General features: G+C 46.5%; 1 protein-coding gene across 1 annotated transcript in view; it reads left to right on the top strand.

The window, feature by feature from the left end:
* M1AP (meiosis 1 associated protein) overlaps nucleotides 1-12,770 on the top strand; it is a gene marked incomplete at its 5' end in the record, with an annotated part of 77,992 nt that overhangs the window by 45,015 nt on the left and 20,207 nt on the right. Inside the window, 3 exons of the mRNA XM_084766197.1 lie at nucleotides 4,704-4,877; nucleotides 6,872-7,034; nucleotides 7,682-7,823. Of these exons, the coding sequence (XP_084622323.1) occupies nucleotides 4,704-4,877; nucleotides 6,872-7,034; nucleotides 7,682-7,823 (479 nt within the window). The remainder of the gene's footprint in view (nucleotides 1-4,703; nucleotides 4,878-6,871; nucleotides 7,035-7,681; nucleotides 7,824-12,770) is intronic.

Genomic DNA, 12,770 nt, shown 5'->3' with positions numbered 1-12,770 from the left:
TCGGGATAAGTCCTTGAACGAGGAGTGAAGTCATTTACCTCCTCACACCTCCTGTGTCGGAGCCAGCTCGTTGAACTGAACCTTCTTTGTCCTTGTGGTGGAGAAGTCTGCCACCTCTACCAACTTGTCCTCAGGAATGTCGTTCTAGAAATAACCCGCCCGGCGTTCATGAGTCATACACAGGAGTTAATTCATCTGAGCCACCGGGCTTTTCTGAGGCCCTTTGTATGTCGGCGGTGAGCCCCTCAGGCTTGCTCCTCGGCTCTTCCCTCCTCTGCCCATGCTTCCTCCAGTACTTTCTACCTGACTTGTAGAGCCAGACCCCAGCACCAGAGGTAGAACGGGCTGAGTTCAGAAGCACCCCTACCCCACCCCACCCCACTCCCGGACCCCACTCCTCTCGCACCCCACCCCCAGGGGAAGCCCGTGAACCCGCCTGCCCAGAACCGGCCTAGCCCCTCCTCTTCGACGCCAAGCACACTTGTGAGATTCTGTACCAGTGCCAGACTCTGTAATCTGTATCATAAGGCAAAGCCCAATACAATAGCTCATCTTTTTTCTTTTAAATGTTCAGATTCATTTTAACAAAGGTAGTAACTGAATACATTTTTTACTAGAGATGATAATATAAAAGTGATGTGTTCCTTGTTAATAACTAGCCTGCACTGCTGTGTAATTTTTGTAGCTTTTATATTCTAGAATATGTTTTGGTGTTTTTTTTTTAAGGATTTATTTGGGGGGGGTGCATACGAGCGCCATGTTTGTGCAGGTGCCCCTGCATGCCAGAGGAGGACATTGGACCCCTAGGAGCTGGAGTTCCAGGTGTTTGTGAGTTGTCCGGTGTTGAGTGTCACAATCGAACTCTGGTCATTTGCTAGAACAACAAGCACTCTTGACTTTTGAGTCACCTTTCCAGCCGCCTAGAATATTTTAAAACAGAAATAGACAATTAAGATAAAAATTTAAAGAAAGTAGGAATGTGAATAAAAAGAAAACGTGTCTGAGCCCTGCCTGTTTCTGCTCCTCAAATTCTAATAATTGGATGACATCCTTTCAGACTGTCACAATAAGCGCACGTACGTACTCATGCATGTGCACTCATACAGGCAATTTGTTTGTTTGTTTGTTTTTTCGAGACAGGGTTTCTCTGTGTAGCCTTGGCTGTTCTGGACTCACTTTGTAGACCAGGCTGGCCTCGAACTCACAGCGATCCGCCTGCCTCTGCCTCCTGAGTGCTGGGATTAAATGCGTGCGCCACCACGCCCGGCTTGGCAATTTCTTATTCATACAAATGGGATCACATCTGCCCTGCAGCTTCCTTCCTTACTCCCTTCTAGATTCCCATGTCAGCTCACTTAGCTTTGAATTGCTAACATTTACAAAGCACACACCAGTTTGAGTGCATCGTAATTTATTTAAACATTCCTCTACTGACGGACACTAGACTGGCTTCCTGTTTGGAGTTTGATTGTTGGGATGACAATTCTGTGCTGAACATCTTTGTATACATCTCTTATGTGTGTGCTCCAAGAATGTCCTAGGACAGATAGTGAGACATACAGTTGATGTGTCAGGAGATAGGTATGCTTAGAGTTTATATCTCTTATGATTAAAAATTTAGCTGCATGTGATGGTTCATGTTTGCAGTCCCAGCTATTAGGAAGAAGGGTAGGAGTCTTGTAGGAAGTTCAAGCCCTATTCTACACAGTGAATGCTGGGCCAGCCAGGGCTACATTGCATAATTCTGTCTCAAAATTTTTTTTAAATTTTAAATTAATTTTGAATGTAATTTTTTTACTTTTATTGAATGTCTATGATTTACACATCGTGCACCAAAATCCCTCTCCTCCCCCTAGTAAAATAAAACAGACAGACAAACAAAAAGTCTTCTCACAGAAGCTGTAGTGTATCACACAGTATAGCCTTTTGTCCACATATGTTTACTTTCAAATGTTCATTGCTGTGAGGCATGGGCCTGGTTTGAGGCCTACACTGTCATTACCAGATCCTCACTGGGACTGCTGTCAGATATCCTGTTGTTGCCGTATGTCAAGGAAATTCTTAATCTTTGAATGTGCAGGTCTGACCCCTTCATGTGTTCCAGCAGGTCATACATGGGGTAGATGTTGGAGTGAGGTCGACTGAGAGCCCTGGATCAGGGCCCACTCTCTTGTCCTCAGGGCAGGGCCCGCTCTCCTGCTCCCGTGTCATCATAGTAGGGCCAGCTCTCCTGCTCCTGTGTCATCAGGGCAAGGCTGGCTCTCCTGCTACCATGTCATCAGGGCAGGGTCAGCTCACCAGCTCCCTATCCTCAGGGCAGGGCCCAATCTCCTGCTACTGTGTCGTCATGGCAGGGCCAGCTCTCCAGCTCCTGTGTCCTCAGGGCAGGGACAACTCTTTCGCTCCCATGTCCCCAGGGCTGGCTCACCTGCTCCCGCACCCTCAGGGCCAGCTCTCATGTTCTTCTGTCCTCAGGGTCAGCTCTCCTGCTCCCGTTCAACTCACCAGATTGTTGCTGGCCTTCAAGGCCTGGATGGCCTCCTACTCCTGTGGGTACTGGATCTTGTGGGCCATCAAGCAGGTGGCAATGGAGGCCCCTCAAAGTCTTAATTGAGTTGCTCACAGAAACCACTGGTGTTGGCCCAGCATAGCTTATTGTCCTGGGCCTCTTGTGGCTCTGTTGATTCGTGCCTTCCCAGTCTCTGGTTCCATCACGTGCTCCATCCGTCATGGGCCCCACCTCGGTGCTGCCCCTAGTATCCACCTCTGCATAATCCAGCACTGAGCATGGTCTTGGCCCGTGAGAGGAAATCCATGAGGCCTGTGATATGGGTGATGCAGTCCTCACTCTGACTGGAACAGCTCCTCCTCCTCGAAAGCCATCTCCTTGACCCACAACCCAAAAAAAGGCGGTGGCCTGGGGTCCCTGGGAACTCACTAGAACATGGTCCCATGGTCCTGCAGTGGGAGGGCTTGGACGATCCACATGACAGGATTTCCTTTCTCTGGGAAACACCAGCACTGTGTTTTGGAACTCTCAGTATGGTCCTTTGGTGGCTGTGCAGTCACTGCTGTTCCGCGGATCAGACACAGTGTGTGATCGACGCCATCTTGGATGATCTCAGCTTGGGTATTTCTAATACATTGCACTGTTTTTCCTCCCAATCAGGCTGCTCTCTGGGGTGAATATTTCTGAGTAGCTCTGGAACATAATCATCCTCCTCAGAATGCATCGAGGACCACATCTTTCGAACCCTGCAGCCTTGCACGGTGCCTTGAATTTAATTTTTAAAAAGTAAACACTAAGTTGGACTTAGTAGCGCATGCCTTTAATCCCAGCCCTTGGGAGGCACAGGCACTCGGATCACTGTGAGTTAGAGGCCAGCCTGGTCTACAAAGCAAGTCCAGGATAGCCAAGGCTAACACAGAGAGACCCTGTCTCAAAAAACTAAAAAAAAAAAAAAAAACAGAACAAATTAAACACTTAGCAGTGTGTGGTGGTGCACACCTTTAATTGCAGCACTTGAGAGGTAAAAGCTCTGTGAGTTCAAAGCCAGCCTGATTTATATAGTGAGATCCAAGGTAGCCAGAGATACATAGTTAGAAATAATAATAATAATGATGATGATGATGATGATGATGATGATAAACACTTGGACTAGAGAGATAACTCAGCACTTGCTGCTCTCCTAGAAGCCCCGAGTTCATTTCCCAGCACAGAAGTCAGGTAGTTCATAACCATCTGTAACTCCAGCTCAGAGAGCTCTGACAACCTCCTCTGGCCTTCACAGATGCCTGAATTCACATGCACATACCCACACACAGACACACAGACACACAGACACACAGACACACAGACACACAGACACACAGACACACAGATACACAGACACACAATTTAAAAATTTAAATACAAGGCTCGAGAAATGACTCTGCAGTTAAGAGTACTGGTTGTTCTTCCAAATTCAATTTCCAGCAGCCACAAGGTAGCTCACAGCCGCTGTCTATAACTCCAGTTCCAAGGTTTCCGATGCCCACTTCTGTCCTCTGTGAGTGCCAGGTGTCTGTGGTGCACAAACATACATGCAGACAACACACTCCAACAATGAGTATTTTGCCTGCACATATACGTGTGTGTGTGTGTGTGTGTGTATGTGTGTGTGTGTGTGTGTGTGCATGCACCACATGCATGCCTACCATCTGCTAAGGTCTAAAGAGGTGTTGGATTCCTTGGGTCTTGAGTCACAGACAGTTCTGAGCCTTCATGTGGGTGCTGGGTATCAACCCCAGATCCTCTTCAAAAACAATTGCTCTCAACTGCTGAACCATCTCTCCAGATCCAACACATAAATAACTTTTAATTAAGACAAATCTAGTTTTAACTAATTGTAAAGTCTTGGTTTTTTTTTCTTTCATTTTTAACTACATATGTGTGCATGTGTGAGTATTGGTGCCCTCAGAGTTCAGACGAGAGAGCATCAGCTCCCAGGGGCTGGAGTTACAGACAACCGTGTGCCTCCTGATACAGGGGCTAGGAACTGAATTCAGCTCCTCTGCAAAACCAGTACACACTCCTAGCCATTCAGTCATCTGCCCAGCCTTCCCCCTCCCCTACCCCCCCCCAAAAAAGACTTTAAATAAATAAATAATAAGATTGAGGGGGAAAAACCCCACTTTAGCCACCATTTTCCTTTCCTCAGCAGAGAGTTCTATCCTGGAAGCGGACATTGTCCTTCAGTCTCTAGAGAACGACGTTGTCAGCATGGAGGTCTTCTTCAAAGCCTGGCTGCATAACAGTGAGACGGACCAAGAACACATCCACCTTTTTCTTACTCCACAGAGCTGTCCTCCTTCTTCCGGAGCCAAGGATAATCCAGGTACACAACCCTGAAAAGACAGGCTCTCTAGACTAAAAATGTCCTGGCCTAGGATTAGTGCTCGACATGGCTCTAGTGAGTGGTCAAAATACAGAGGACCAGGGGTTGGGTGAGGAGTGGGTGACGCTGTCCGGTGACATCATAGGTATAAAAAGAAAATTCTAAAGAGTGACCATCCCAGCCACCAAGGGCCAAGCAGTCACGGAGGCAAAGTCCTTGACACCTCAACAATAATCCCAGCACTCAGGAGGCAGAGGCAGGCGAATCACTGTGAGTTCGAGGCCAGCCTGGTCTACAAAGTGAGTCCAGGACAGCCAAGGCTACACAGAGAGACCTTGTCTCAGAAAAAAAAAAGTCAGCTACACGATATTAGGATGCAGCGAATGATGCATTTTTCCTCAGTATTCACACTCGTAATATGGTATACCATTGGTACTATAATTCAAAACATTCTTTTACTTTGATAATATCAACACCGCCCGTGGCAAGAAGAGCAGTAAATAAAAGTCTCCTCACGGAGGCTTGAGAGATGGCTCAGCGCCTAAGAGTACTTGCTGCTTTTGGAGGGCCTAGAGCCAGTTCCCAGCACCTACAAGGAGCGCACAGTCTCCTGTGACTCCAGTTCCAGGGAATCTGACACCGTCTTCAGGCACTGTGCTTGGGTAGTGCACACACGTGGAGACACAGAGACAGGAAAACATAAAATAAAAATAAGATTCTTAAAACCCTCACTGGCTAGGCCATCAACTTGAGGAAAGCTGAAACAACTCAGAAGCAAGCATCATCGCCTTCCGCCAAGGATCCAGTGTTAGCTTACTTGCAAGTTTGCTGTCGATATTCAAACCAGATATGTATTTTAACACATCGTAGCATCAAGGCTTTGGGCTCAGGGCCTTTGGGACCTGAAGGCAATTGCTGCAGTAGAAATACAAAGCCATGAGTAGTAATACAAACTTCCAGTCCACAGCACTCATGAGATACAGCGGAAGAAGGAGAAGGAGTTCAAGGTCATCCTTAGCTACAGGGGTCAATCTGTGATTCAAGAACTCCTGACCAAAAAACAAAACAAAACAAAATAAAACAAAAAAACAAACAAACAACCAAAAGCTTAATAGAGCAGGGTGTTTATGCACACACCGTCTATGCACTCCTGATGTTATGCCACCGCTGTGCTCTGAGGCTTTTGAAAGGTTCCCTCTGGGTGTTAAAAAATGAGCTATTTCAGGAACTTGTTCCTCCCACAGCCCTAAGTGCCCCTAGAAGAGCCCAGAGGAAAACAGCAACAGTCAGCTGACTTACTTCCGCTTTCCCTGCTCTGACCAGTACACTTGCCAAAGCCACAGGGAAGCGGCAAAAAAGCAAGAGGTTTCCTCCTGTGACCCCCCAAGGGCCTCTGCATAGTTTACCATTAGCAGCTGCACTGAAACTGAATGACAAGCCACACCTCTCGCTATGAGACAGCAGCTCAGCCAGCCCAGCAGAGAAGCAAGTGAAAACCATGTCAGGCTTAGAGAACAAAGTGTGTAGAGCAGTAGCTAGACCTCGGGTGGCAGACTTGTTTCACCTCCTCAAACCAATCACACTTTTTTTCCCCCTGAGACACAGTTTCTCTGTGTAGCCCTGGCTGTCCTAGACTCTCTTTGTAGACCAGGCTGGCCTTGAACCCACAGTGATCCATTTGCCTTTGCCTCCCAAATGCTGGGATTAAAGGCGTGCCTTTAATCCCATCCTCCTACCTCCTCCTAGCCCTTGCCTGCTTAGTGAATGTAAAATAGTAGTAGCAGCTGTTGTCTCTCTCTCTCTCTCTCTCTCTCTCTCTCTCTCTCTCTCTCTCTCTCTCTCTCTCTTTGAGACAGGGTTTCTCTGTGTAGCCTTGGCTATCCTAGACTCACTTTGTAGACCAGGCTGGCTACAAACTCACAGCAATCTGCCTGCCTCTGCCTCCGGAGGTAACTTGTAACCCAGTGTCTTCTCCAACTCTCCTCTTATTGTAGTATGTCTGAAATGTGACCTCCAAGAGCGATTTCTCAGCCCGTCCCTGCTTCCTGGTACAGCTGATGGCTTGTCAAGAATGGATGACCCCAAAGGAGACATCAGCACACTCCACCAGATGGCTTCCCTGTCATCAGACTCTCTGTATAAGCTGCAAGTGGTCAAGTATGTTCTGAGGAAGCCTCACCATTCTAAGCCGCTCTTAGGGAGAGAGATGTATTGTATCTCTTCAGTCAGGCAGCAGTGGGTGGCCAGGTAGCGGTTACAAACTTGCCATTAAAAAAAAAAAAAGTAAGGTTGAGCTCCTCAGCAGGGAGAGGAGCCGATGTAGTCTTGCTATGGCAGAAGACTTGGAGATATGGGCAAGAATTGGAAACATGGCCTCCCACTGCAGAGAAAAACAAGGTTGATGAAACTGGTGGTCAACCATCCAATGGATGTTCGTCAAAAGCCTTAGGATTATCACAGGACCGAACCTGAAAAGGAGGAAAGGGTAGGAAGACCCAACTCCAGCCCTCCCACTACTCTAGGTAATTGGGATTGCTGCTTCGGGGGAATCCAGCTCTCAGGCGAAGCGATAATGGGGAAGCCCAGCTTTGTTGCTTTCTATTCTTCGCATAGGCTCCCACGCAAAGCCTGTTGAACTTTGAGAACTCTCAGTGTGCCAGGTTCCATGTTCAATACTGACCACACACTATGTAATTTACATACCCTGGACCCACAAGCTTGCACAATAAGGCCTAGAGCTGAGCTGAATTCAGATAGGTGTGGTTAAAGGTCCCGGATACCACTGAGAGGTCTTTCTTTTCCAGGGCTCTACGTTCCAGCGGGATCTGTGAGTCCCTGACCTACGGCCTGCCCTTCATCCTCAGACCCACAAGCTGTTGGCAGCTGGACTGGGATGAGCTGGAAACAAATCAGGAGCATTTTCATGCCCTGTGTCACTGCTTGCTGGTGAGTATCCCATGCCTTGGCAAGTAACAATTACTGAAATTACAGCCATTAGCTCTTCCCTAATCCCAGGCCAGCATCAACCCTGGGCAGGATGGAAGCACTGGAAATACTCTGAAATTTGCAGTAAATATAGTATTGCGTTTGTTAGATGAGCCCAAAGGACACATTAGTACGCACTTCCAGGTGGCTTTCCAGGCGTCAGCCTGCAGCAAGCTGACCAGCCGATCCAGAGTGGTACAGAAGACCCTCGCCACTGTGTGTGGGTGTGCGCGTGCGCGTGTGTGTGTATGTGTGTGTGTGTGTGTGTACGTGTTTATGTGTATGGCATGCTGCACAAATGTCGTGGCACATGTGTAGTGATCAGAGGACACCTTTTGGGAGTCACTGCTGTCCCTCAATCATGTGGGTCCTGAAGACTGAAGTCACTTTGTCAGGTTTGACAGCAAACAGCTTTATCAAGCAAGCCATTTCACTGGGCCCAGGTGCTGTTCTTTTTGTTGTTGTGGTTGTTTTGTTTTGCTTTGCTTTGCTTTGTTTTGTTTTGTTTTTTCCGGACAGGGTTTCTCTGTGTAGCACTGGCTGTCCTGGGCTTGCTGTGTAGACCAGGTTGGCCTAGAATTCACAGAGATCCGCCTGCCTCTGTCTCCCCAAGTGCTGGGATTACAGGGGTGTGCCATCGCACCTCGCAACATGGTGCTATTCTTTATTGATTCCGTGTCTAGGAAATCCAGAAATTCAGATCATATCTCTAAGTGTCAGGTAAAAGTCAGTTTGAGGGTAGCAGTTACAAGCATAGACGGAAAAGCAATGTGAGGCTACTCAGCTTGAATTCAGAATGCTTCCTGAAACCTATCATAACCCTTTATTTTATAAGCGTTAAGCATAAGTAATGATGCTTTAAAACCTACTTCCTTTCTGAACTTATGTGGTAAAAGTGCTTATGTGATAAAAAGAAACAAAAATAAAAACAAAACAAAACAAAAAAAACCTCCACATAACCCAATGATCTGAGTTCAATCCCTGGGAGCCACAGTGGAGAATGAAAATGCACCCAGAAAATTGTCTTCTGGCCTCCAGTCTTGTACTAAATTGTCTTCTGGCCTCCAGTCTTGTACTGTGTAAATACACACACACACACACACACACACTCACACTCACACACAGAGAGAAACTAACTAACTAGGGCCTAGACAGAGAACTGCAGTTACGAGAGCTTACTGCTCTGCCGGAGGACCCAGGTTCAGTTCTCAGAGCCCACATCTGAAAGTTTATAAGCTCCTGTGATTCCAGTTCCAGGGGATCTGGACCCTTCCCCTGGTTGCACACACACACACACACACACTCATGCATTTTAAAGGGAAGGAAAGAAGCCAGATGTGATGGTACTTGCCTTTGATTCTAGAACCTGGAAGACAGAGGCAGGTGGGTGATCTCTGTGAGTTCACGACTAGCCTGGCCTACACTGCAGGTGTTAGGCAAGCCAAAGCTATAGAGTGAGACTCTGTCTCAAAACCCTAAGAAACAGAAAAAAGAAAATGAATGCCTCGCTTAAGTCAAAGTAAAAGAATTGAAAAGAGAACCCAAAGGCAAAATATTGAATAAATACTTGACCTCGTGCTAAAGAGATGGCACGGAATATAAAAGCACATGCTGTTCTTCCAGAGGACCCGAGTTCAGTTCCCAGCACCCACCTTGGGCTGCTCACAACTGCCTGGAACTCGAGCTTCAGGGAGCTCCAGCACCTCTGTTCTGCACAGGTTACCTACACTCCCACACACATATAATTAAAAATAAACCTCGTCTTTAAAAAAAAAAAAGCAAAGGCTTGAGCCAAGTGAACCTAAGTGACAGTTACGCATGACGGACAGGGATGAAAGGATGTGTCTTTCCCTATCAGAAGCAAACTTCTTTTCCTGTTCTCTTGGGGTCCACCCACTGAGTTCCTGTTTCTGGTCTGAAGGCCGTCCACCTCCTCCCCCATCTTTGCAGGGCCCAGACAACAGGTCAATCAGTCCTGCCAGCGCCCAGAAGCTCAGTTTACAGTGTGCTCCACCCACCTCCTCAGAATCTCTGAGATCACCCGTCACTCACAGGCATATCTTCCAACTCCTTTAACCCTTTTTCTTTTCTATTTGACATATTGGAGATTGAACCCAGGGTCTCACACATGCTAGGTGAACTCCCTACCCCTGTTCTATCTCCCCAGACTTCCATTTATTTATTTATTTATTTATTTATTTATTTATTTATTTATTTATTTATTTTTCTGATACAAGCCTCATTTAATTTACCCAGGGGCTTGAACTTAATCTACAGCTCAAGCAAGCCTTGAATTCAAGACCTTCCTGTCTCAGCCTCCCTGAATTAGCTAGAATTACAGGTCTGAGCCAGCAGATCCTGTTTTCAACACAATACTTTTTTTTTTTTAAAGACAGGGTCTCATGTAAGCCAGCTTGACCTTAAACTTGCTATGTGGATGAAGATAACCTTTATGCCTTATGCTTTCCAAGCATTACATTATAGGCAGGTGCCACCATACCTGGTTCAGTGATTATAGTACAGGACTTTTTGTGGTTTGTTTTGGTTTTTGCTTTTGCTTTTGTTTTGAGACAAGTTCTGGATGCTCTGGAATTCACTATATAGATCAAACTGGCCATGAACTCAGAAGTCCACCTGCCTCTGCCCACTGAGTACTGGTATTAAAGCTGTGCACCACTACGCCTGGCTAGTATGTCATATTTTAGACATTGGCATTTTAATACATTTTCATTAAAATTTACGCCCTTCAACACTTTAGCCAGGATTATAGCTGAGAAAATGAGGTAAAGATACACACACACACAAAATGTTCATCCCAGTGTTATTTACAGTGGTAGAAAATTAGAAACAACTTCATGTCCTAAGTAGATGAATAGGTGTCCTAGTTAGCTTTTTGTCAACTTGATGCAAGTTAAAGTTATCTGGGAAGAGAGAACCTCAGCTGAGAAAATGCTTCCATAAGATTGGTTGTAGGGCATCTTCTTGACTAATGGTTGATGTGGGAGGGCCTAGTCCACTATGGGTGGTGCCTCCCCTGGGAAGGTGGTCCTGCCTTTTATTTTAAAAAAATAAAAAATAAAAAGTAGGCTGAGTAAGCCATAGAGAGCCTCTTCTGTGCTCTCTGCTTCTGTTCCTGCCTCCCTGTTCCTGCCCTGAGTTCCTGTCTTGGCTTTCCCTAAGTTACCTTCGGAATGGTGCTTTATCCTCCCTTCACTCACCGCAGGTTTCTGTATTTCACTGGGCTAGAATTCACTTAGTATCTAGGCGTTCATAATTGCTCCTTGTTCATCTTTTGCGTTTGTTTGTCTGCTTGTTTGTCTATCCGTTTGTTTGTTTAGGAAACGGGAGGTTTACCTGCCACGGCATGCATGGGAGTCGGAGGACAACTACCGCAGTCAGTTCTCTCGCCCTCACACTGCGGGGCCCAGGGATCTTGGGCTACAGTTTTCTCAGCCCTGTCTGTTCTACCCCTGCACTAAGTGTGATACTCCTAGTGGGCGGAGGGAATGAATTAGTTTCCAAAGGCTCTTGGGCCGTGCTTTTTGAATGCCATCTTCTCTGAGTGGCATAAAGCCTTGATGGCAGGGTGATAAAAGAACTTGTCACAAGCTTCAAGTCATTCATTCAACAAGAAATATTTTTATACTTACTATATGACAAGACTTATTTAGTTTGAACTCCCCCCCACCACCCCGTTTTTACAAGTTGCCCAAACCTTTTGTGTTTGTTTGTTTATATTAGCTTGTATGTGTGTCTATGTGAGTGCACACCACAGAGGCCAGACTGGAGTTCGGAGCAGTTGTGACCTGTCTGACATGGGTGCTGGAACCAAGCTTCGGTCCTCTGGAAGAGCAGGAAGAGCTCTCAGTTGCTGCTCCGCCTCCCTAGCCCTGTGTCGGCTAGTCGTTTCCTCCATCTTTGGTTCTGTATTTTTTTTTTTTACACTTGGTTTATTTGTTCTTTTCAAATCCGGTGACTGCTCAGTTCCCAGTGCAACTCTCCGTGCCCTTTCCGTTTCACTCTGATGTTCCCCCGCAGCCAACTTCTGTCTTTCTGTTCCCAGCAGCCCCACCGTTGTCTAAGTCGCCAGGGTTGCAACGCAACCACTTTCAGCCATGGTGTCCTTTATGCTTGAGTCACCCAGTGCCACATCAGCTTTCCTCTCCTAATTTGGAGTTGTCCTTGCTTCCTGTTCCCAAAGCTTTTCTCAGACACACACACACACACACACACACACACACAATTTTCATAAACTCCTAATTTCCCTTTCTCAACCTCTCCGGCTGCATTTTACCTACACATTGGGACTAAATTACTTTTTCTTTTCTTTCTTTCTTTGTATCTTTCATTCTTTCTATCTTTGTTTCTTTCTTCCTTTCTTTTATTTTTTCATTTTGAGATAGGGTCTCACTGTATAACTCTAGATGGCTTACAACTTACTATGTAGACCAGGCTGGCCTTGAATTTACAGAGATCTGCCTACCATTGCCTGCAAAATGCTGGGATTAAAGGCACGCGCCACCACGCCCAGCCTCATACTACCTCTTGAAGCAGTCCTCTGACCATCTCATTTTCTCACGTGCCTACACCTACACACTTAATGAACTGTGCTTCTCGGCACTATCCGAGCCATGTCTTCCTTGGCTTTAGTCCTGTACTCATGTCTCCCTAGTCTGGACACGCTCCGTGTTTCCCCACCCCAGGCTGGTTTATAGCAATGCCCATAAACTGACCTTCCTTGCAGCGTGGCAGTCGGGCTGCTGGCTTCAGCTTCAAAATACTTTGTCTTCAGCTGGTGCTGTAGTTCAGTGATAGAGGGCTTGCCTAGTGTGCATGAAGCCCTAGATTTGATACGCTACACCGCAAACACACACACACACACAATCTTACAATTACTTATCCCATAAA

The sequence above is a fragment of the Acomys minous genome (genome assembly GCF_964271855.1).
Source record: "Acomys minous genome assembly, chromosome: 17".
In the NCBI taxonomy this organism is placed as follows: domain Eukaryota; kingdom Metazoa; phylum Chordata; class Mammalia; order Rodentia; family Muridae; genus Acomys; species Acomys minous.
Note: the sequence above shows the minus strand (reverse complement) of the source record. Positions and strands in the feature narration are given on the sequence as shown.